Consider the following 25563-nt stretch of genomic DNA (forward strand, 5'->3'; position numbering starts at 1 on the left):
TTCTATCACTGTAATCATCTCCTTTCCTTTCTATATGTTTAAAACTCAAGAATAGAGGGTAAGGGTTTCATTTTTTTCACAACATAATTACACCAACTGGAGGGTAACTCCATCTCCGGCCACCTCACATCCGGCGTCGGCGACCCCACTTTCGGGCTGCTCTACCATCGGCTCTAATTCAGGTATTTATTTTCGATTTCTTCATCAAATTTTTTTTTTTTCCAGTAATTAGTTTATAAGTTATTAAGCCATATATACATATGAATATGAAGTAATTAGTTGCATCCAACTCCTATCAGACATTTTAGTATATATATGTGTCAAACAAAACTCAGAATATGTGCTGCCATTTTACACTTAGAATCAATATATCATAATGTTAGCTAATATCAATATCAAAAGTTCAGAATATGTGCAATGTTGCTTAGTTTACTACTTAAGTTATTTTGTATTTATTTATTTATATCAGTATTTCATCATCATTTAACTATGGTTAGTTTATCACTTAAGTTATTTTGTAATTACTTTTTTGACTTTTTCCCATACTTTTTTGATTGCTAGCATATATATATTTTTTTAAAAATAAATTTCTTTGTATTTTGTAGTCTCTGTTATAACACGGTTATATCTCCGCGAAATAGGAGTTAACCTTAAAGGTGGTCGACCGACGAGCATTATTTACAGTATTTTGAGATCAGCCAGCAGTTCGATGTCTTTGTAATTTGTTAACGTGCAAAGGATTATGATATTTGTATAACAGTTTGGTGTCTCAAATGCCCGTTTTGGCCCCCGGTCCATAATTACCCAAACTCAATTAATACTGTTTTTAAAATTGCTCGTATGAGTTATGACCTGAAATGATTTTGACTCCGGCCCCTTTTGACCCGCCACCCAGCCCGACCCGGTTGGCCGGTTTGCACCTGTAATTCCATTGGCCTATTCTTTTTTGACCTTTTTTTTACTAAATTGAATTTGATACTCTTGTTTAACAATTAAAATTTAGTTAAATAGTAGTTAAATACTAGAAGCTTGTATTTATAAACCTTATTTGTTATATTACTGTTTGTTTTCTTTATGCCTATGCACATCTTGTTCTGTTCAAAATCTTTAGAGTTTGATTTATTTAGTTATGCTCAAAACCCTAAAAAGCAAAGCATCAATTGAAGTGATGTTCTCCGATTTCATTGAGATCTGCTTTGTTTTGTTATTTGTTGGGTTTGTTTTTAAGTTAGGTCCTTTTACAAATTATTAGTTATTGCTCGCTTGGTCCCAAAATGAATGTCTCGCTTTTCTATTTTAATTTGTACCAAATAAGTGTCCAGTTCCCAAGTTTATGTTTTTCCTCAAAAATAGTTTTTTAAAATGTAAAAAGTACGTGCAACTAAAGTGTAATATGTTAACTGTGTGTCACGTCCATTGAGGACACTTATTTTTGGGACGGAGGGAGCATTATATGGATTTTGGTCGTTTGTTTCCGTTTACCAGCTGAAGTTTGAAAAATATATTACATGACTGCCAAGTTTAGCAGTTATTCTCAGATTCATGTTTTATTGTCTACATGGATATATGAAAAGAAAAGAATGGACAAAACAAATCTTTATACCCATGCTTGGGGGTCACTTGTTGCAACTCCCATGTGAATGTTCATATAATATATTTCGGTTTTTGTTTTGGTTATATATAACTAATTGTAGGCTCTTTGATTTGATGCTAATTAGATTTGTTTTTCAAATGTCATTGCAGCTTCGGGAGAATCTGACAACCTGAGCTTACACAAACAAGGACAATATGCAGGTAGCTATGGCTAAATCGACTAATTATTGTTCTCCCCTTTCTATATTAATAGTTTATATGACTAATGGTCTAATGTTGTTATTTCTGTTTGCTTGGCAGGCAAGTGACAGGTTTAACATCAACTCACAACTTGAGCATCTGCAAGCTAAGTATGTTGGAACAGGACATGCGGACATGAACAGATTGTAAGTCCTTTTCTTATGTGATTTTTCTTCTTATTATATTAGTTATGCACTGGACTGAAAAATGGGAGTTTTACTTAGAATTTAAAGCACACTACTTTTTGATTCATAATTGATAAATGATATGGAATTCATTGAAAGTCTATCACTGATGTTATCCTGTTTGTAGCAAATCCAAGGTTAATGCTGTTTATCCAGAAAATCGAAGGATCGATTTTGATTTATGAAAATAGTGATTTTCATTTTAAAAGTATCGCCCCTCCGCTCCCTCCCCCCCCCCCCCCCCTTTTTTCTTTTCTCTACATATGCTTAAATTGTACGATACTTTGTTTGTTTGCATGCAGTGAATGGGCTGTTAATATCCAGCGAGACAGTTACGCATCTTATGTTGGCCACTATCCCATGCTTGCTTATTTTGCTTTGGCGGAAAATGAATCAATAGGGAGAGAACGCTACAATTTTATGCAGGTATTTTCTTTTCAACATCTTATCGACTACATTGTCAGGGTTCTTTATGATTCTCTGTTTTCCATTTCATATAAAAGATTGTAACCTGTTGGATTTCCAAACAACTATGATTTCTGTACTGGAGGTTGTTAATTTCGCTTGTAACAACTAATTGTATTTGCCATATTGCAGAAAATGTTGTTGCCGTGTGGACTTCCACCAGAAAGAGAAGAAGAGTAATGGCGTCAAGTTTTCCATGCCGTACTGGTATGTCAATGTTCACGAATCCATTATGAAACTTTTGTAGTATCGACTTTGATGTGGCTAGATAAACAACATGCGACTTTATGGAATGATATTGTATGTGTGTTACATTTAATGAGGTTTAGTCCATGTATGCAGTCTTGTACTATGTAGACAAATACTGATCTTTGTTTGTCAGTAATACTCTTATGGGGTTGTTAATTTGGTATGTTGTAAGGTGTTAATTTAGGACTTATTAAAGGGTCAAATTGGAGGTGTTTCATATAAGTCCTGAGAGAATGATGTTTGGTGAAAATGAGAGTATATTAGCTCAAAATGATAAAAGTTGGTCAAAACTGTAGATAATTGAGTAATTTGGATAGAAACATGGTTATGCTGAGTGTGAGAAAAGTATTTGAGACAATACCAGTGCGAGATGTTGTTCCATATAACACTATTGCGTTGGGATATGCTCAGAGTAACATGCATAATAAAGCTATGATGATGGTTATGGAGATGGGTGAGGCTAAGGTGTTGCCTGGTGTGTTTACTTCATCGAATGTTTTTCCTATTGTTGAACACTTAACATTACCTTTAGGATAACAACTTCATGGGTATATACTTAGGAGTCATTTTGATGATAATTTGTTTATAGTAGTTCGTTGGTAACATGTGTGCTAAATGCGGGAACATGAAGATAGCGAAATGGTTTTTTGATAGTATGAATCAACATAATTGGTTGTGCTTTACATGGCCATGCTCATGTAAAGCACAGGAATGGTTGATGTAGATTAGGTTTGATGCTTTTTAACAGAATGGTCAAACATTATAACATAACAACTGATCTCGACCACTATGCTTGTATGGCAATGACAGATCTTTTGGGTTGAGCTGGGAGATTGGCGGATGCTTTTAGGTTGATATGCAGCGAGAGAAAAAAAAAATCCCGTTAATATGTGGTTACCATTGCTAGCTGTGTGTAGGTTGGACAAGAATGTTGAATTGGCTGAAAAGGTTGTCATGCATATGTGAATTTGTTAGTGAGAATGTCGTATTTTCTGTTATCAAATACATATTCGTCAATTGGACCATATACAGATGCAGCAAATGTGAGATGTATGTTGAGGAAAAAAAAAACAATGAACAGTAAAGAACCTGCTTATAGTTGCTGGATTGAAATTGGGAAGAAAGTGCATGCTTTCGTTGCCGGAGACGAATATCACCCGTATTATGATGATATATAATTAATGTAATATATATATTCTTTTAGGAGAAATGGAAACGGAAGGTATGTTGCAGATGGATGATTGTTTGGGGCTATAACTGGCCAAGTTTTCCCCCTCATAGAATGTTGGATTAGTTTACCACAACATTTGATAAATTTATCATTGTTGTGTATTGTACATTTGTACAGTGTGTTATGAAGTTATTGCTCAAATTGTTTATAAATCGAATTGCACATCTATAAACCCTTATAAAGGGTATTGGGATTAAGTTTTAAGCACTTTTTTTTTATTCCCATACTATCCTCCTTAATTACATTATATTTTACATCCTCTCCTCTAAATGCTAAAATTATCTCTATCAAAATTTAAACCCACAAAAAAAAACCATATCAAAAAAAAAATATATATATATATCACTTTTTCCAGCCGATCTTCCTATCGCAACCCTTGCCATCAATTCATCACCATCAACAACTAAATCACAACTCCTCTCTCTCCGGATTCATCGCCCCAACCACCACCGCCAGATTCCTCACCATCAACAAGGGATTTTCTAATATTGACAGCCGCCTTCTAACCGCAACGCACGGGCACCAGGCTAGTACACGAATATGGTTATCATATATTGTTTCAGTAAACTCATTTAGTCATTTATATATATAATATACTTGTTATATGTTACAATGATTGATACATTTAAATATTTACAATATTTACAATATTCCTAATTATTCTCAAATAAAAAACCTAACGACTGTTTGGGCATGGAACTTACTTGAGGGTCGAAACACTTAATTCAGTGTAAACTATAGGGTCTAAAGTGATGTTCTTCTAAATTAATATGGAAAGTGCTGGAGGATTACAACATGTCAAAATTAATTATTAATTAATTTATAAGCAATATATATGCCACACAAACACATAGGTGTCATCTCCTGCAACCTTTCTGATCATCAAAAACTCGAACAATATGTATGTCGCATGTCTACATATGTATATATATCATTGATCCCAGTTTTCATGATCTTCATTTCACAATATTATATTGTGATTAGGTAAAAACATTTTATGTTTGTTATGAAATAATGTTTGTTAGATATAATCTGTGTTTTGGATCTATTGTTTAGCATGCATGCATGGTTTTTTCTCCTGAGACGTCTCCCATAATCTCTATAAACTTTATATTTCTGGTATTATTTTTATAAAATAGTTTAGTTCAATCTAAAGTTAATTCACCAACAAAACATAAAATGCCAATTCGGCCACTATTTCCCATAGATATGACAAGTTAGTTTGATAATATGTTTATCATCTATTCAGCTATACATTTCATGAGATATTAATAAGGATTAGGATAAGTTAATTAAGCTAGAACTAATCAAAAGACTTCAAACATGATTAAGGGTTAACCAAGTAATAAAAAGTTGGGACCCACAATTTTGCTCTGCATACAATTTTTACTCCAGAGGACTTAAACAGAGGATCCCAAATAATGCTTCTTACTTATTTTTCATATTGTTCAATTGTGATTGTAGAAACAAAGTATAAGGGAGCCCAATTTATATATGTGCTGTGATTAGTGCATCGACCAAGTGTTAACGATGAGTGAAGGGACCTCGGGTGATTCTGGTTGTCTTTCAGTTACTGTGTTGGGGGCTTCTGGTGATCTTGCCAAGAAAAAGACTTTCCCTGCACTCTTTCATCTATACCGCCAGGGATTTATCGAATCACATGATGTGCATATTTTCGGCTATGCTAGGAGCAAAATGTCGGATGATGATTTGAGAGACCACCTCAAGGGGTAAGTTTTCGATGTTCTATACCTTTTTGTCATTTGTGATTTGTATCGATTTATAATTATGTTTTCATTGTGAAGTCACACAATTTAGATAATCTCATGTATAGAAATTAGATGCTTAGAGATCAAAACATTGTCTTTCTGTAAGGAAAAAAAATTAAAATAAATAGCATACAAATACAAAGAAAACTTGCAAAAAAAAAAGGACATTAATATAATAATGTTCATGAACCAAATAGAGCTGCAATTAGCATTAATGGAAACAAGAAGTAGATCCTTGAATTGCTCAAGCTTTGGGAATCACTTGTCCCTGGAGTATTCTTATTCGTGGTGGTAATGCATGAGATAGGGTTGACACGTTCACCGCATCTGGCTGGCAATTCTTGTGCTTTAGTAACATTGATGCCTGCACTTTCGGCGGTTTTAGTACCTTGATTGCTTATCATACTACATAAGCATTGTGGACTAGACTTTATCATAGATTTAAGTGGATCACAACAGCTATCAGGTGGATCCTGGCTGTTTCCCTGATTATTCAAGAAGTTGAGGCAAGGCATGAGTTGATTCATGCATTCTGATCCACCACCATTGCTTCCAACGCCGTTGTTTCCACCTCCATTGTTTCCAACGCCATTATTTCCAACACCATTGTTTCCACCAGCGTTGTTTCCACCTCCATTGTTTCCACCACCATTATTTTCAACAGTACCGTTATTGTTTCCAGGAGCATTACTGTTGTCACTGCCGTTGTTTCCACCGCCGTTGCTTCCACCACCATTACTTCCAACAGGACCGTTGTTTCCATTGCCGTTGCTTCCACCTCCATTATTTCCACCGCCGTTGCTTCCACCACCATTATTTCCAACAGTGCCGTTGTTTCCAGTACCATAGTTTCCACCGCCATTATTTCCACCACTGTTGTTTCCGCTGCCGTTGCTTCCACCTCCGTTGTTTCCACCACCGTTGTTTCCACCTCCATTGTTTCCACCATTGTTGTTTCCATTGCCGTTGCTTCCACCACCATTATTTCCAACAGTACCATTGTATCCCCCACCATTGTTTCCATTGCCATTGTTTCCACCACCGCTGTTTCCACCACCATTATTTCCAACAGTACCATTGTATCCCCCACCGTTGTTTCCATTGCCATTGTTTCCACCACCATTGTTTCCATCACCATTATTTCCAACAGTACCATTGTATCCCCCACCGTTGTTTCCATTGTTGTTGTTTCCACTGCCATTGTTTCCACCCCCGTTGTTTCCACCCCCATTGTTTTCACCACCATTGTTTTCACCCCAATTGTTTCCACCCCCATCGTTTCTACTACCATTGTTTCCACCACCATTGTTTTGTTGTGCATTTACCTTGCCAACAAATACTCCAACCATTATTATCGTTATCATGATCAACACAACAAAAATAGCTCTTACCGGCTTCATCTTCTACTTCTTTGTGCTTGACTGGTGTTTTGTTCTTCTAATATCACTTTGATAATTTATCTATAAGTCATAAACATATAAATAGGCTTTGATGCATACTAAAATAGTAGGTGGATGTAGTTGATCAAACTGAGAACATGTTGACTTTTGTTATAATACGTAGACAGTCATGCTAAAATAGGTTGAACTACCCATACCCCAAAAGGAAAATGATTACTATTATTGAATATTATCACAAAATTCAAACACTAATTAAATATTAGGTTTATGTCAGCACACCATTTTTAACAGATTAGTATGGTGGCTTTTGACTTTTTCATAAAATCTTATTAATAAATTACTGTTGTCACTTTCATTTACATTTTAACTACTGACTGCAGATACCTTACACCATGCAAAGGTTGTGAAGAAACACATGAGGAGTATGTATCAAAGTTTTTACAATTGGTAAGCATGGTATTTGTCTTGCTGATTAATTTTTTTCACATTTCTAGTACTTACCAATAGCTAAATTTACTATATTTACTATTTTCAATTGTGGTTCCTTGTGTAGATCAAATATGTAAGCGGCCCTTATGATGCCGAGGAGGGATTTCAGTTGTTGGACAAAGAAATATCAGCATACGAAATGTCAAAAGATAAGACAGGAGGAGCATCCAGAAGACTCTTCTACTTTGCTCTTCCGCCATCTGTATATCCACCAGTCTGCAAAATGATCAAGAAGTTTTGTATGAGCAAATGTATGCAGTCTTCTTAAAGTTATAGCCTTTTCAAAATTAATTCAGTGACATTAAAATTAATTTGGTAATTGATAGTATGAAAATAAACTTTAGTTATAGCCTTTTTAAGAGGCTATATGAGACCAAAGACATTAGGAATCACGTCTCAAATTTAAATTACATTTCTAAATTAGGCATGTTTATTTCTCCAGCTGAGGGTGGGTGGACACGGGTTATCGTTGAGAAGCCATTTGGGAGGGACTTGAATTCAGCTGAAGAACTGAGTACACAGATAGGAGAACTGTTTGATGAATCACAGATTTACCGTATCGATCATTACTTAGGAAAGGAATTGGTGCAGAACTTGGTAATAGAAACTGAAACTATCTGTTTAATATTTAAATCTTTAGCTTCTTAGATATTCTACAATTAAAAGTTGTTTTCAATATGCAGCTGGTACTTCGTTTTGCTAATCGCTTATTCTTGCCACTATGGAACCATGCCAACATTTCAAACGTACAGGTGAGGGGTACTTCGTGAACTTTTTTGTTCAATATACTTTATATGAATGATTTGTAATTTAAGAACAAGTTGGAGATTCATGGCTATGGTTTTTGATTGAATACTAGTATCTTTTTTCATAGGCTTAGTTCTCCTGTTTGCCCAATTCTCTTTCAGATTGTATTTAAAGAAGATTTTGGAACTGAAGGTCGTGGTGGATACTTCGACGAATATGGGTACTTTCTGTTACTGCAGAAAACCCTTTGATACTAATATTTGTTTAATTCTTTTGGCTCCATCCATTCAAGAACTGGATTGCGCTATAAACTCTACCCTTTCATTCATCGTGTTTACCCTGCATTTTTTATTGTTTCACAGAATCATTAGAGACATCCTTCAGAATCATTTGCTCCAGGTAAGGTTAAGAGGAAAGAATTGAAAGTAGTATAGCTAGGCAAAAGTAATATTAATAACCGTCTTGACTTTTTTATTTATGCATATAATGAACACTAAAAATTATAATTGGCATTTCAATATGTTTGATGTTACAATACGTAGTTTGTTTGATGTGCAGGTGCTTTGCCTGGTTGCAATGGAGAAGCCCGTTTCTTTAAAGCCAGAGCATATTCGAGATGAGAAAGTGAAGGTGATTCATTTGGATCTCTTTTCATGCACTTCACCCCAATAAGTTCTCTACTTCTCTTATCAATACAAATAGAGGTGCGAAAATGGGCGGGTTGGGTGAATGGTTTAAATAGGGTAGAAGTGTGTGTTGAAATGGGCCTTATAAAAACAGCCTGCAAACACTATCTTTACCAAGTATTTTAGAAGTTAATATCTAGGAATACGTAATTCTGCTAAAACAAAAACTAATATGGCCCATATTACATTAGTAATATAAGTTTTAGAAATCAACTAGTTTTTTGTCCCCGGGCGTTGCCCCAGGAGACATTACGTGACATGTAAACATGTGACAAAATTATATAAAATGAAATTTTCGTGGCAAAAGTTAAAAAGTAAAAAGTTATGCGATAAAAAGTAAAGAAAAATGAAACGTTGGTGGCTGAAGTTGAAAAAATAAGAGTATAAAAAGTAAGTAGAACAAAACTTTGTGTAAAAAGTAGAAAAAATAAAAGTGATGTGGCAAAAAGTAAAATGACGAAAACTTCATAAATTTATGTGATAAAAAGTAAAGAGAATGAAACTTTCGTGACAAAAGTTAGAAAAACAAATGTATAAAAAGTAAATAACACAAAATTTTCGTGCAAGAATTAAAAGAAATAAAAGTTATGTGACAAAAAGTAAAAGTTTAAAAGTTTCTGTGATAAAAAGTAAAAAAAATGGATTTTCGTTGAAGAAATTAGAAAAATAAAAGTTTAAAAACTAAATAAAACAAAGCTTTCGTGCCAAAAATAAAAGAAATTAAATTTAAGTGAAATAAAGTTAAAAGTTAAAAGATTCCGTCATAAAAAGTATAAAAATAAAACTTTCGTGGTAAAAGTTAGAAAAACATACGTTTAAAAACTAAATAAAAGCAAACTTTTGTGCTAAAAGTAAAAGAAATTAAAGTTATGTGACAAAAGTTAAAAGGTTAAAGTTATGTGGCAAATATTAAGAAACCTAAAGTTAAAAGGTTAGAGTTAGCTGATAGGGACCATTGTTGTAACAAATTTAACGAAAGGGACTATAATTGCAGGAAAAAATTAACAGCCGTTAGATGATGAGGACCATTGCTGCAACAAATTTAACGACAGGGACTAAAAGTGTTGAAAATATGTGGCGCACGCAAAGCAATTCATGCTTTTTAGTATATATAATAATTAGGATGTTTTTTCTTAATTTGTTAGAAAGGGCATTGATAAAAAAACGCACCATACAATATTTACCACGTTTTTCTCTCGTGGGACTAGAATCAACAAGCTTTGGTCGGTGGGGCAACACACATAGCGCTTGGCTAGAAGAGCCCTTTGATGCATTTGAATGCTCTTCGGATGAGTTTTAGCTAGACTCTGTTTTCTTTATCATTATATACTTTAGGCTAACGCATGTAACAATTAGAGATGGAATTTAACCCAAATGTATGTATTCGACAGAACAGATTGAAACCCTGATAATTAAGTAATCAATATACATACTTTGTGATATTGATTCCAGGTTCTCCAATCTGTTCTCCCAATTAAAGACGAAGAAGTTGTGATTGGACAATATGAAGGATATCGAGATGATCCCACAGTTCCTAATGATTCAAACACACCCACCTTTGCAACTATGGTTCTTCGAATTCACAATGAAAGATGGGAAGGTGTTATGGGATACTAAAATTTCCATTTGTGATTGTGAAACCATTGATTTCAACCAATAACATTGTATAACTCCTGTCGCAGGTGTTCCCTTTATACTGAAGGCCGGAAAATCAATGAATTCAAAGAAGGCTGAAATCAGAATCCAATTTAAGGATGTTCCTGGCGATATATTCAATTGTACGTTATATATAGTATTAAAATCATAGCACATTCTGTGTTCAAGTGTCACCGAAGCAGTTGTGTAAAAGTTGATGTAAACAACATGCTACACAACTTATTTCATGGATATGTTAATTTTTACATGAATAATTTTCAACATTAACTAGTACTTTAAATTAATTTCAGCAAAGAACAAAGGGAGGAATGAGTTTGTCATTCGACTGCAACCTTCAGAAGCCATTTACATGAAGCTAACAGTAAGCATATCCATTTGATTATATACTAACTACTGTTTTGGCCCTGTTTTAAATGGATAGATTTCTTAAGTTTGCATATGTTTATTTTGTTAGACCCTGCAAATTGTATGACCTTCTTTCTATCCTTTCTTGCATAACATCTGCTATGTGCCTTCTGTGATATGAAATATAGGTCAAGGAACCCGGTCTGGAAATGAAAACGACTGTGAGTGAACTAGACTTATCATATCGACAACGATATCAAGAGGTTGTCATTCCAGAGGCGTATGAACGCCTGATTCTTGACACGTAAGTACTTAAGCCTCCCAAAGTTCAGTAATTCCAACTTGCGGATACAAAAGCGTAAGAAATATATACTTTTGATAACATATAATAATAACATATGCGTGTTTGGTTTGCAGAATACGGGGTGATCAACAACATTTTGTTCGCAGAGATGAGCTCAAGGTATGCATATACTAACTACTACAGTACTTTATTATATCAGTATATGGTTATAGCTTAACTTCCAACTATATATAATCCTGAATGAATTAGGTGGCCTGGGAGATCTTCACCCCATTACTGCACAAAATAGATAACAAAGAAATGCAATCACTTCCATACAAGCCCGGAAGCAGAGGCCCAGAGGAAGCAGATAAATTGGCCGAAAAGGTCGGATATGTTCAAACCCATGGCTATGTATGGATTCCGCCAACATTAAGTAAAGTTTAAGTCAATCACTTGAAGCATACATGATGGGTGTTACACTCTATATAGTCTAACCCATTGGTGCACCATCTAATCCATCTGCGCCACATTTTTTGAAATAAGATTCACTCCTCAATTCGCTCATCTCTTAATAAGTTTAAAATTAGTGTAGACTAAGTACTATGTTTCATGTGTTTTTTGTTTGGAAACTATATATTCGTTAGTATTCAATAATTTATCATATGATTACATTCTCAAAGGATGTATAGGATGTTACATTTGTTTTCCCGTTATTATGACCAATTGTAAAATCGCATATCCCTTCAACCGTTATTTAAGATTTTCTTACATTGCATCCCGTTCGGGTTTTCAACCCGAGTTACTTATTGGTTTCTTGCACACTTCTAAACAAAACATATTAATGACAAAATAATTTTTAGTTAGCCGGTTGAAGGCTTAACATAAATACATTAGATAATGTAACAATTTTAAATAGACAATTGGGGTCCCGCAATGCGTGTGATAACTGTCGAATTTTGGTTTTCTAAACTTAGAAAGCTTATTGTTCATATGTTGTTTGTAGAAGGGCTATTTGATTGAAAAGTAATCCAATTTGTCTCAAATGTCTTTTTTAAGACCGAACTTTTAAAATGTTTATTGTGGGGATTAAAATCGGTAAAAACTTTTTTTTAGGGTCCGTGTTCAGGTACCCAGTTACTTTTAATTTTTAAATTCATTTTCTTTTTTATTAATTCTTATGTGGCTATTTCATGTCATTTAAACATATTCCATATCATTTAATCATATTAAATCATTTTGACCGGATCTATTTGGCAGTGGCCACCAGATCTATGGATTTTTTTTTTTATTGGATAAAGGTATTTTTGTAGCTTTTTCTATCTTTTTTTTCCCCTGGAAACTTGGGTGTCGGATCTGAAGAGGCGGGGTGGGACGGTAGTTCAGCGAAGGAGATGACGTGACATGGGGATAGAGGTAAAGGTGCGTCGGGGGTTGGATAGTTAATGAAGGTTACTTTTATAGCATTTCCCCGTTCTTCCGGCGATATGGACGGCGAACCGGCGGTGGTGCTAAACGGAATTAGAAAAAGGATAAAAAGGAGGAGATGAGTGTTGTTATGTTACCCAGATATATATGTATATACGTGTACACATAACACATATATGGATATTATTATATATTAAAATTATTATTATATTAAATAAATAGAGATAAAGTGGGTCCCAGGTGGACATATGGATGCCAAGTGAGCAATAACCGGCTCCACATCATATCTCAGCCGGTAAAGACTCTAAATAGAAGTTTTTATCGGTTTCAATCCCCATAATAGACATTTTAAAAGTTCGGTCCTAGAAAAGACATTTGAGACAAGTTAAAGTACTTTCCAATCAAATAGCTTTTATAGAAAGTTAGATTTCAATATGTGATATCTATATCCGGTAAATAATCGACAAATGCGTCTATGCATTTAAAATATCTAACAAAGGGCTTATAAAAATAATTTGTATTATGACATATAATATAATTTTTAGTTTCCTAACTAAAAAGTTATACAAAAATAATATGTGTAATATTTATATAAATACATACACTAACTAAACAATTCAAATAAAGGCTAAATAATAATAGTTAGTCGCTGATGTGACTAATTTATACCCATTACCCACATCATTATTGGCCATTTTAATATATGTTTTTAGTTGTTTTTGTATGCATTTGGTGCGTTTATGGTGTTTGTTAGTGTTTACAGGCTCTAGCAGGTTACGCGTCCATTTGGTACATTTTCGGTTGATTATTGGCCAGGAGATACGTTATGTTGATGAGAGTCGATTTGAACGGACGAGGTGGCAGAGCTTAGCAAGTAATCGAGACCAAAACAAGTTGGTCTTGTACAAGCTCTTGACTGCGCCGTAGTGGGTATACACAAGCCCACTGCGCCGCAGTCCTGATCCACGGAAATAAATGAACAAACCGCCACTGCGCCGCAGTGGGGACGGCTAGGAGTTGACTACGCCGCAGTCAAGTAAGAAGAAATGTGGTCGTGGATTCTTACTGCGCCGCAGTGGTGGTCACACAAGCCACTGCGCCGCAGTCAGCCGAAGTCAAAGTCGACCAATACCTCACTGCGCCGCAGTGAGGAGAAGTCAAGACCCACTGCGCCGCAGTAGGTGCACGAGGGAACAGACTTTGTTTTGTTTCTGCATCAGATTTTGGGGAGGTATAAATAAGAAACCCTAAGTCGAAAATTAGGGCATTCAAACTCTTTCTAGGAGCTGCTCTATCAGGATTCTTCCTTCTCCAATCAAGTGTTTCACTTAGGCGGACTCATTGAAGATATTACGGGCACCCATCTAGATCGTATCTACATTATTGTCTAGCAATTTATTTTCTTCAAACAATTGTTACATCATGTTTCTCTTCTCTTTTATTGATTATTGTGAATTGATCATGAGTGGCTAACTGTTTAATCATCCACCTTGATGAAACAAGACGGATAATGTGATTGCTATATTTTTAATTCAAAAGGGTTTATTTAATTATCGTTGTTCCGTGATCTTGATGATTTTAATTCTTTTCATTTAATTAATTTCGATATTGGTTGCATATGATTCTTCGTTGGTGGTACCAGTTGAATGTGTATGTGATTTTAAAATGGTTACTTGTCTATAAGTAATTATCACTAGTTCATGGTATGATAGTGAATATCATTTTAAGAAAAGATTAAATTTGTCAACGTGATTGATATCGGTTGGTGGTACCACGTTATTGTCACATAGGTTCAATTGATAATTTGATAGTCAATAAAACTGATTGTTAGAAGAATTGTCTTGGTTTTGGTGGTACCGGCTTGGGTAATTCGACTAGTAGTCAGGTGATTTGATAATTTGTTCACGGTTGGTGGTACCACATGAGAAGTTTAATTTTGTCACGATTATCTTTTAAACTCTAGAGAATCTGTTCTTCATTAAATGCAATCACATTTGAAGTCAAGGGAAGTCAAGGTGGATGACTTTTAATTATATTGTCTGAACTTTTCTTTTAAATTTATGCAATCATTTTGCAAACCAATTTATTTAATTGTCAAAGAGGAATTTCGAATCAACACCCGTTTTCCAAACCATTTTACAAGCAACTAATCATTTCACAGTCCCTGAGAACGAACTCAGACTTACCTCTTAACTATATTACAAACGATCGGGTCCACTGCCCGTGAGTGCGTAATAGTGAGTTCTTTGGTAGTTTTAGTTTATAAATTTAAAGCTCGATTTTGCACATCAGTCGCCTAGTCCAATTGGTCAGAAACATCTCAGGTTTTACTCAAGGTCTTGAGTTCGATCTTTAGGGATGACAAGTCTTGGGGTTTTTCCTCCAAATACTTGAAAGGGCCCATGGTCAATATCTCATTGTATAGGGTACGTGTAAGGTTTCACAATTATACGGTGAAGTTTCTCTGATGTGGCATAACGATTGAATGTTCGGAAAAAAATAGTCAGTCAAAAATAGCCCGTTACACTTAGCCAACTCTTAAAATTCGACCAGCCCAATCCATGACCCAACCAAAGCCCGAAAACCTATAATTTGCCACTAAATCACTAATAAACAAAGAGCTCGTTTTGGCATATACATACACACGTGACATTCATGGAATAAACAAACAAAAAGAACAAAAATACAAAAACTCATCCATCTTCTCCCTCTCTCTCACTCCACCGCCGGCCACCACTTCCACGATTTTCAAGAGGAGGCCTAGATAGTGTGCAGACCCGATTCTCGGGCGGGCATTAATTTAAAAGGGCATTGTAAAAAACTACAAACATATACTTAAAATAGACACATATCATTGCAGCAAGATTTATTGAACTAAACATATGATTGATTCAAGAGTTTTGTACAAAAACATAATCAGAAAAGATTAAAGGTTACATCGCAGAAAAGGGTTTTCAAACGGTAACAATAAGAGGCTGCAAGAAGTGGTGATTTTGCTACGGTGCCAAGATGGTGTATTTATACACCAACCCTAAGAGTAGTTACATTATCACTTTGTAAATGAAATGTTACACATTTATCCTAAACTCATAATTATCAGATAATAAAACATCTTTGGTCCTTCAACAATAATCTTGAGCACTTGAGGTCGTTCTTCCAATCCAGCTTTAGAAACAAAGAGTTATCTCTTGAAGCTTGTATCCAAATGAGCCTTATATCATCTAAATAATCTGCATATCAACATTTCAAGTTAGAACAATTAATTTGCATATTTCAACACCCCTCCACAAATTAATTGTGAAAGAGGTCAACAAGACCAAGTTCTGAAATGAACTTGTTGTGTTGTGAGGATGTAAGCCCCTTAGTAAACAGATCTGCAATGTTGTTTTCAGAATTAATTTTGATAGTTTTGATGACTCCCATGCTAATCTTTTCTCTTACAAAATAAAGATCAATTTCAAAATGCTTTGTCTTTTCATGAAACACAGGATTAGCACTAATCTGGATTGCACCTTTACTGTCACACAGAATTGGAACAGGTTCAGTATGCCTTATTCCAAACTCATTCAAAACCTTAAGGACCCATATAATCTCACATGTAATTGCAGCTAAGGCTCTAAAGTCTACTTCTGCAGAGGACCTAGAAACAGTGGGTTGCTTTTTACTTTTCCAAGCTATGGGTGAACCACCAAGGAAAAGGGTGTATCCAGTGATACTTTTCCTGGCAGTTGCCCTCTTGGCCCAGTTAGAGTCAACATAAGCACAAAGAGAGAGATATCATAATTACCTTTCAAGTGAATTCCCTTACCTGGGGAGCCTTTCAAGTATCTTAGAACCCTTAAAGCAAGCTTGAAATGAGACATGTATGGTTTATGTATGAACTGACTTAAGATATGAACAGACAAAGCAATGTCTGGTCTTGTAAGAGTGAGATATATAAGCTTACCAACTAATTTTTGGTATTAAGTTAAGTTATCCAAAGGAACATCATTAGGATCATCAAAACAAACAGACAAGTTATGTTCAATGGGTGTTTGGGTTGGTTTACAACCAAGCAACCCATACTCAGATAAGATATCCATGCAATACTTCCTTTGATCACACAAACACCTTCATTAGTATCAAGTATCTCAATACCAAGGAAGTACCTTAATTTCCCTAAGTCCTTAATAGAAAGTTTCTTCCCAAGAAAATCCTTGCACTTATCAATTTCAGTAACAGAATTACCAGTAATAATGATATCATCAACATAGACAAGAATAGCAACAAACACATCATCAAGATTCTTAATATAAAGAGAATAATCATTTTTACTTTGTGAGAAACCACTCTCAACAAGAGCACTAGAGAGCTTTTCATACCATTTCCTAGGTACTTGTTTCAATCCATATAAAGATTTTACAAGTTTACACATTCTAGGATCACTGTTGGAACAGTAACCAGGAGGAGGTGTCATGTAGACATCTTCAACTATCTCACCATAGAGAAAAGCATTATTGATATCAAGTTGAAATATATGCCATTTATTTTGAGTAGCAATAGTAATAAGACACCTTATAGTTATCATTTTAACAACAGGAGAGAATGTTTCATCAAAGTCCAAGCCCATTCTTTGACTGTAGCCCTTGGCTACAAGCCTGGCCTTATATCTATCAATGTCCCCATTGGACTTGTATTTAATTTTATAGACCCATTTGCAACCAATGGGCTCCCTGTTGGGAGGAAGATCAGTCAAAATCCAGGTACCATTCTTACGAAGGGCTTCCATTTTAGCATTCATAGCATCAACCCATAAAGGGTCTTTGTTAGCTTCAGCAAAGGTATGAGGTTCAATATGTTTGTTCAAACTAGAAACAAAGCAAAGATTTTCAGAATTCAAACTAGAGTAGTTCACAAAGTTAGATATGTTATGTCTAGTTTTAGTGCCAAGAACAAAATCTTCAAGATGCTTAGGGGTTTTGGCATGTCTATTAGATCTCCTAAGGTTGATAGGATTGTCATCCCTATGAACAAGGTCTAAAGGAAATGTGTTTCCCTCAGAATTATTGAAGTTTTCATCAAGTGATGTAGTGGTGCCATCATCACCAGTAGCCATAGTATGACTGCCAGGATGAGAGACTGACCTCTGCTCATCAGTAACCATGGATGGGCTGCCAAGATGAGAGGGTAATCTGCCATCACCAGTAACCCTAGATGGGCTGCCAGGGTGGGGAGATCCACTACCAACACTGTGATTCAGGTCTCTCCTATCATCATTGGGCATAGAGTGAGTAGGATGATTATTATTATCAAAAAACATACTATCAAAGAAATTAAGATGAGTAACATCATTTCAGAAGATTTTTTGTTTTGTTGATTTATTTTAAAAGGAAAGATACTAGCTTTCATAGAAAATAACATCTCTAGAATAGAGAATGTTCTTATTATCAAGACTAAATAACTTGTATCCTTTCTTGGCATTAGAGTAGCCAAGTAGAATACGTTTTTTAGATCTACCGCTAAATTTGTCAAAATTATTCAAGTTTTTTGCAAAACACAAACATCCAAACACTCTTATGTGGGACAAATTAGGAGAGCAATTAAAAACAAGTTCATAGGGAGACTTTCCAAAGAGAACAGAAGAAGGTAACCTATTAATCAAGTAGGTACAGTTAGAACACATTCAGTCCACATATAAAGAGGTATCCCCCCCCCCTGAAACATAAGGGTCCTTGCAACATTCAGCAAGTGCCTATGTTTCCTTTCAACAATCCCATTCTGCTGTGGGGTGTAAGCACAAGAAGTTTGGTGAATTATACCTTTTTGGTCGATGAAATTATTCATTCTTTGGTTTATGAACTCACTTTCATTGTCACTTCTAAAAATCTTGACTTTGATATTAAACTGAGTTTGTAAAAAATAGTAAAAATTTTCAATGTTTTCAAATGTCTCATCTTTACTTTTCAGCAAATACACCCACACAACCCTAGAAAAGTCATCAACCACAGTAAGAAGGTATTTAAATCCTTCCTTACTTGGAACCCTATATGGTCCCCATAAATCAAGGTGAACAAGTTCACCAACTTTGGTAGACTTGTGCTCACTTAAAGGGAATGGTTCCCTGGTCTGTTTTGCCTTATGCCAGACCTCACATAAGGAATTATGAGTCAAATTATCAAGTTTCAACTTGTCTTTCAAGACAACTAGGACTTGATCAAAAGGGTGTGCAAGCCTGCCATGCCAAGTAGACTTGGAAACATTACATGTTAAAGAAGAATTATAACAAGCCACATTAGTCTTACCAAGATTAGAATCATCAAACAAATAAAGGCCATCACATTCATTACCAATCCCCACAATTGTTCTGGTACTCAAGTCCTGAATATAACAATGGTATTCATCAAAACCTATGAAGAACTTACTATCTCTAGCAAGGTTATGTATGGAGAGAAGGCTAACACAATATTCAGGAACCACAAGAACATTGAATAGAATTATATTATGAGTTAATCTTAAATCACCAATTTTAATAACCTTGGCTTGTGTCCCATTAGGGTGACCCACAGTTAAGCCAAGATTAGACACATCAATAACATTAAACATGTTTTTGTCAGAATTTGTCATGTGCTGGGTAGCACCAGAATCATAAATCCAACCCTTAATAATTTTTTGAGTAGCTTTGGTAGAATTAGAACATAAAAATTTCTCAAAATTTGAATCGAAAAAAGAATTTGAATTAAAGAAAATACCTCCCATGTTAGCCTGAGGAGATTTAGACACAAAATTTTCACCAAACATTTTTATCAAATGATTTAGTTGCTCTGTAGTGAAAGGTATGGATGAAGCAGAATGTACAGAGCTGGAACTGGAACCAGGATGAGAGAGAACAGAGTTTGGTGGCTCTGTGGGAGTGACATGATGGCTTGACATCTTTTTTACCAAAGGACTGAAAAGAGTTTCTCTTCACAAACCCACCATTGGGTCTTTAAGGTTTACCATAACCTTGAGGATAACCAACAACTTCATAACACCTCTGTCAAAATTTTTATTCTCAAAATGTTTTGTTTCAAAAGGTGAGTGTTTACTTTCAAAAGGTTTCTTTCTGTTATCAAAAGTCTTAACAACAAAGGCAGAATTCTGGTTTTTCATTTGAGATTCAACATGAGTACCTCTATGAGATTCCTCCCTAGATAGATTAGCAAAAGCAGTTTTGACATTAGGTAGAGGGTCCCTACTTAAAATGTTACTTCTGATGGGTAAGTAAACCTCATCCAAGCCCATAAGAAATTGCATAAGTTTTATCAATTGATGGTGTTCTTGAATGCTTTTTGCAGCATTACAAGTGCAGGCAGGCAGTTTCACAAGAGAATCAAATTGTCTCCACAAAGCATTAAGTTTATGATAGTAATCAGACAAAGAACTTCCATTTTGACACAAAGAGTTGATTCTGTGATGCAGATTAAAAGTTATAGACCCATCAACCTTATCATAGGTCTCCTTAAGTTCTTCCCAAACAGACATAGCATCCTTAGAAAAAATTTGACCCAAATAGACATCATCAGACAAAGAACCAAGAATCCAAGAAAGAACTACAAAATTACATCTTTCCCATTGTTTAGCAAGAACTTCATTATCAAAAGGTTTTTCACAAGTTCCATCAATAAATCCCAGTTTGTTCTTAGTTTCCAAAGCAAGTTCCATTGCACAAGCTCATATTCTGTAATTTTCAGTTCCTTTAAGTTTCAAACTGATTAAAGGTGTTCCAGAGGTGTCACTAGCATGCAGATATAGAGGATCACCAAAATCAAGTTTGCTAATAAAAGTACCAAACACATTAAATTCAGATTCATATTCATGATTAACTTGATTCACATTGTCATCAAGAACTTCATCCATTTTACAAAATAGAAACAAACAACAGAACAGACAAACAAGAAATAATAATAACCCTAAAGAGTAAAAGAAGCAGAGGCCAGATTCAAGGACACTTACAGTGCCTTGACAAGTATACTTCAATACCCTCTCTTCTACCAAAAAGAGGTTAGAACAGAACAGATAAGAAATCAAGACAATATAGCCAGACAAATAGAACCACAGGTTATCATATAGCAACGAAGACAAGTAGATTTACTCAAATCTAACATAAAACTGAATAACAATCCTAGAAGATTCAATAACAACTTCACAGAAAACAGAGATAGTCATGATAATATAAACTTAATAACCAAGAACAAGCAAGAGCAGCAAATATGTATATATATATATATATATATATAAGATCTCAACCTATAGGGCAAATCTCTTGATCTCAGAGCACTCCAAGACCAAGAAAGGATTTGCTACAGAGAAGAGTAGGAGAAGAAGCTTTCAGCTGGGTCGCCAACAGTATTTCCAAAACCAGATAAAGGGACATAAGATTCAAGAGAATCTTGATAAGGCAGCAATATACTCCAACAAGAATGAAATCAACTCACAAGAGATTGATATCAAAAAATAGGAGAGATAAAAAAAAGGATCTATATTAGATCTGACTAAGATAAATATATATGTATATAAAAAAATATCGCATCAAATGGCAAGATTTTAGATCTAAAGAGATCCAAACCCTACACATGAGCAATAATCGGATAAATAATTAACGAATAATAATATTTTGTATCAATATATAAATATATATAAACAAGAGCAAGAGCAAGAGATGTAACCTGAATCTCTGATACCATGTAAAAAACTATAAGCATATACTTAAAATAGACACACATCATTGCAGCAGGATTTATCGAACTAAACATATGATTGATTCAAGAGTTTTGTACAAAAACATAATCAGAAAAGATTAAAGGTTACATCGCAGAAAAGGGTTTTCAAACGGTAACAATAAGAGGCTGCAAGAAGTGGTGATTTTGCTACAGTGCCAAGATGGTGTATTTATACACCAACCCGAAGAGTAGTTACATTATCAGTCCTCTGTAAATGAAATGTTACACATTTATTCTAAACTCATAAATATGAGATAATAAAACATCTTTGGTCCTTCAGCAATAATCTTGAGCACTTGAGGTCCTTCTTCCAATCCATCTTTAGAAACAAAGAATTATCTCTTGAAGCTTGTATCCAAATGAGCCTTATATCATCTAAATAATTTGCATATCAACATTTCAAGTTAGAACAATTAATTTGCATATTTCAACAGGCATAAATTTTTGAATTTTTTTAATATATATAATGTATAATATGCTAAAAGATGTGTTATAAGTAAATAAGTAACTACTATGATATGTAATTATAAACTTATCATAGTAATTATAAACTTATGATCTCGTTATGCATATATAATTTTTTTTGTTATAACTTTTTTTGTTCTGAACGGCAAGAAACTATATTATATATACACAAGAAGCACTAGCAGTCAACAAAGTACAAACATGATTACAAGAAGTCTAGTAATACAACAACTGACGCTAAGAACTCACTACCAATAAATCCAACAACAAGGAAACCGACAAACGGAACCAACGACTAGTGAATATTAATCGGATTTTTAAGCCACTCGTCCCAAGGAATGCTTGATTTTTTGTCCCTATTGTTGTACCAAAAGTAAGCAGTGTCAACCAAAAGTTTTTGACATCTTTTAGAAGTCCCAAAAACAGTATCGTTCCTAAACCTCCAAAGCTCTCACCAAACCGCATAGATGATAGTAGTAACAACATCTTTAATTTTTGGGGAATGTTTCAGAGTCTACGTGATCCAATAACTCAATCATATCCAAGTTGTGGGGGATATTTAAACCCAACCATCTCGCAATTTTGCTCCATACTTTCATTGCCATAGGACAGTGAGCAAACAAATGGTGAAGAGTCTCAATACCATTGTTGCAACAAGAGCATACACGAGAATTATTATGAATCCCTCTGAACCAAAGATTGAATCTAGTAGGAATCCTATCCTTCAACACTCTCCAGATAAAGATGTTTACCTTACGAAGAACAATTTTATTCCACCTTGTAGCTCTGTAGTGTCTAGGCAACCAAGTATTATCAATATGGTTTCTAACACCTTTAACCGTGAAGTCCTTATCTTGATTGCAATCCCAAATCCATTTATCAGGAGTATTAACAATAGTCACATTCATGATGCTATCACAAATTTGCGGAGGTTGTGATTGTTCCATTCCACTCCTGACATCCCTTCTCCAATTCCACATAAACACCGCTGGCATTTTCGGATCTTAAAAACCTTCAAAACAAGTTGTTTAATCGTCCTAAAGGTTTACATAATGATAAAATGTTTCTATGCAAAAGCTTTATAGTTTTCTTTTCGGTTTTGGGTCGAAGCCACCATGAACCGTCACCTTTTACCTTTTATCACCATTCACTACCATAAACCACCACTGTTTTGTCACTATTTTGGTGACTGAAGTGTCGACCTATTGGGCTGTCTAAAACAGAAAGCCCTGGATCTCTAAGAATCTTTGCACATCTTGTGTTGTATAAAATGACAGATCCAGGAGGAACTTTTTGTAGTATAAGATCTTTGCAGTTTACGAGCTATGATGAATGTGGAATTGTTTTATTTTTTTCTCAAGAGGTTAAAAAAGAAAATCATTTGTTTTTTTTTCCCAGTTAACCCGCTTTGTGTTCAGACTAATCCCAGGGTGACCACCAGCTTTGTAAAGAGCCCTGAATCAGCCAACGGGTCCATTATTTTCGATGCCAAAGCTGGAATTGCATTAAACAACTTCGTGAAGGTTGTCTCATGGAATGATAACAAATGGGGTTACAGGTATTCTTTGGTTATTATGAGTATTTAGTACCACACCTTCAAATCAGTTGATTGGTCAATGTTTATTGTGACATGGTGGTTCTTGTGCATATTGCGGTAACCGTGTGATTGACTTGATTCACCATACATGTCAAAATGTAAAGCTTTTGCACCAGTCAGGATGTCTAGTGCACAATTTCGCCTGCTTCCTGATAATGAGAGGAAGGCCTATAAGGTTAGCAGCTTTACATCTTTATGTGATTTCATATGAGAGAATCCAGTTTTTCTTACCTTTCTGGCTTTGCCGTTATGATCTTATTTCTGTTGTGTTTTATAGTGAATTATACTAGTATGACTCTATTTACCGTCATTTTGTATTTTGGGGATTTTGAACCTGTGCACGATGAGAAAAATGTTCTGAACTTAGATTTGGTTACATGGATATGTTGATTTTAGTAGAAGAAAAATCTGTTGCAAAAATCAAAGTACATACCCCAAAACAGAATACAATTACAAACCATTTCAGCAAGTAGGATCCGTCAGCAACAGTAACATGCTCCAGTTCAAAAAGAAGAAAAATATGCATCTATCTATCACCATAAGTAACAGGTTCGGTTCTTTCTGCTGTTCAAAAACAATTAAAAAAATAAATAAATAATTAACAGGTTCTGTTGCTCAAAAAAATAAAAATAAAAAATAATAATAAGTAACAGGTCCTAATCATTCATTCAAACAGTTGTTTTGAAAGCATTGTCATTGGAAATAAAGCAACCCATGCATCCATCTATCCAACTGAAAGTTGAAAAATTTAGCTACTTGCGGGATCCATCTGTCTATCAAGAGGGCTGCGAATGTTGTCGAAATTCTCCAATGGTATCGATGCAGGACAAGTGATATTCGCTACATATTTGTACTTATGTTGACTGTACTTTTCTCTGATTGCTTTTAACTCAAAATTCGGACATTTACAAACAAGAGAGTGGAGAGTCTTGACACATTTTTGTAAATCTGATGGCTGGTACAGAGTGTAGTATCTCAATATCAGATTCCATGGTTTCAGTGATGGCATAAGTAAAAATCTTGCTAAAAAAATCGCCGATGCAGCAATGAGAGAAGGAGCGTATCGTAGCATACTATACCTGAGAAGAGACAAGTCAGATATGTAGCTTGCCAAAAACTCTAATCGCATTGGATGAATGCCCATATTATATATATCCATTTGAGCATCAGAAACCAAAAATAAATTTAAGAAACATGTTACGGTAGGAGCAGTCATCTCAAAGTTTAAGAAATTTAGAACAGAGGATTCCATTTGCAATACCTCATCGTTGGAGTATATGTTCTCGGTTAAGTTGCAGAATTCTTCCACATTCGGTGCACATATTTCCTCATACTTTGAAGCAATCATCATGCAAGCAACACCAAGTAACTGAATTTTATAAAGATGAATGGGATTACCTGAAAGGTATCGGTCTACGTAGTTGATAGTCAAATACAATGTTTCAGGAAGCAGCCTATAATCTTCAGCAACCTCAACAAGCCAGTCTATTAGGATTGCACGAATGCTCGGTGTAATGTCTTCCTGGACCGTCTCCATGAAAGCTACTGCGGGCCTTTTCTTTCCCTCGGACGCTCGAAGATGCTCATAAAAATACATAGCTTCACATAACTGTTTGTAAATTTTAACATCATCGGTACTCTCCATCTCCATAAGTATCTCGATCGATCCCTCTTGCAATATTGTTACGTATAGACAAATTCTCTAAGCAGAATTAATTCGAAAGTCAACCTTTGCTTGCTGCTTTTAGTTCGACTAATGAAAAAGATATTCGGTCGAGAGAGGAAGTGATTTAATTTACCAATGATCGAATTCTTGGTTACGGGTGTACCTATTAATTGCTTTTCAATTGGATGGCTCCCGCTCCTCCTTTTTTTATAGGAGAGAGGGACCGACCTCCTATATGCTTACCATAATTAAAAATCTATTACACGTAAAATCTACTATGTAAAACCGGTTTTAAGATTACAACTTCGACTCCCTTACAATGTTTTACCTA

General features: G+C 35.0%; 5 protein-coding genes across 6 annotated transcripts; 2 read left to right on the top strand and 3 right to left on the bottom strand.

The window, feature by feature from the left end:
• The first annotated feature begins 14 nt into the window (after positions 1-14).
• On the top strand, positions 15-3845 carry LOC122588933 (uncharacterized protein At4g14342). 2 transcript variants are annotated; one of them, XM_043761152.1, is made up of 6 exons: positions 15-182; positions 1744-1794; positions 1894-1979; positions 2321-2444; positions 2616-2690; positions 3543-3845. In XM_043761152.1, the coding sequence occupies exons 2-5, from the start codon at positions 1789-1791 to the stop codon at positions 2661-2663; spliced, it is 264 nt and encodes an 87-aa protein (XP_043617087.1). In that variant the 5' UTR covers positions 15-182; positions 1744-1788; the 3' UTR covers positions 2664-2690; positions 3543-3845. The 2 variants fall into 2 exon arrangements, with proteins under 2 accessions (XP_043617087.1, XP_043617086.1); XM_043761151.1 differs by lacking the exon at positions 3543-3845 and having other exon boundaries at positions 2616-2895.
• Positions 3846-5455: 1610 nt separating this feature from the next.
• Positions 5456-12061, top strand: LOC122588463 (glucose-6-phosphate 1-dehydrogenase 6, cytoplasmic-like). The gene is made up of 14 exons (XM_043760585.1): positions 5456-5693; positions 7513-7579; positions 7686-7872; positions 8064-8218; positions 8305-8373; positions 8530-8588; positions 8731-8767; positions 8927-8998; positions 10507-10654; positions 10737-10832; positions 11001-11071; positions 11244-11359; positions 11473-11518; positions 11609-12061. The coding sequence occupies exons 1-14, from the start codon at positions 5494-5496 to the stop codon at positions 11783-11785; spliced, it is 1500 nt and encodes a 499-aa protein (XP_043616520.1). The 5' UTR covers positions 5456-5493; the 3' UTR covers positions 11786-12061.
• Positions 5915-7081, bottom strand: LOC122586613 (glycine-rich cell wall structural protein 1.0-like). Its single transcript, XM_043758591.1, has one exon. It carries the CDS (start codon positions 7079-7081, stop codon positions 5915-5917), a length of 1167 nt encoding a protein of 388 aa, XP_043614526.1.
• Positions 12062-22457: 10396 nt separating the features above from the next.
• On the bottom strand, positions 22458-22964 carry LOC122587633. Its single transcript, XM_043759806.1, has one exon. It carries the CDS (start codon positions 22962-22964, stop codon positions 22458-22460), a length of 507 nt encoding a protein of 168 aa, XP_043615741.1.
• A 1307-nt stretch (positions 22965-24271) lies between these two features.
• LOC122587634 (cyclin-A1-3-like) lies at positions 24272-25217 on the bottom strand. Its single transcript, XM_043759807.1, has one exon. It carries the CDS (start codon positions 25215-25217, stop codon positions 24315-24317), a length of 903 nt encoding a protein of 300 aa, XP_043615742.1. The 3' UTR covers positions 24272-24314.
• Positions 25218-25563: the final 346 nt, after the last annotated feature.

The sequence above is a fragment of the Erigeron canadensis genome, chromosome 2 (genome assembly GCF_010389155.1).
Source record: "Erigeron canadensis isolate Cc75 chromosome 2, C_canadensis_v1, whole genome shotgun sequence".
In the NCBI taxonomy this organism is placed as follows: domain Eukaryota; kingdom Viridiplantae; phylum Streptophyta; class Magnoliopsida; order Asterales; family Asteraceae; genus Erigeron; species Erigeron canadensis.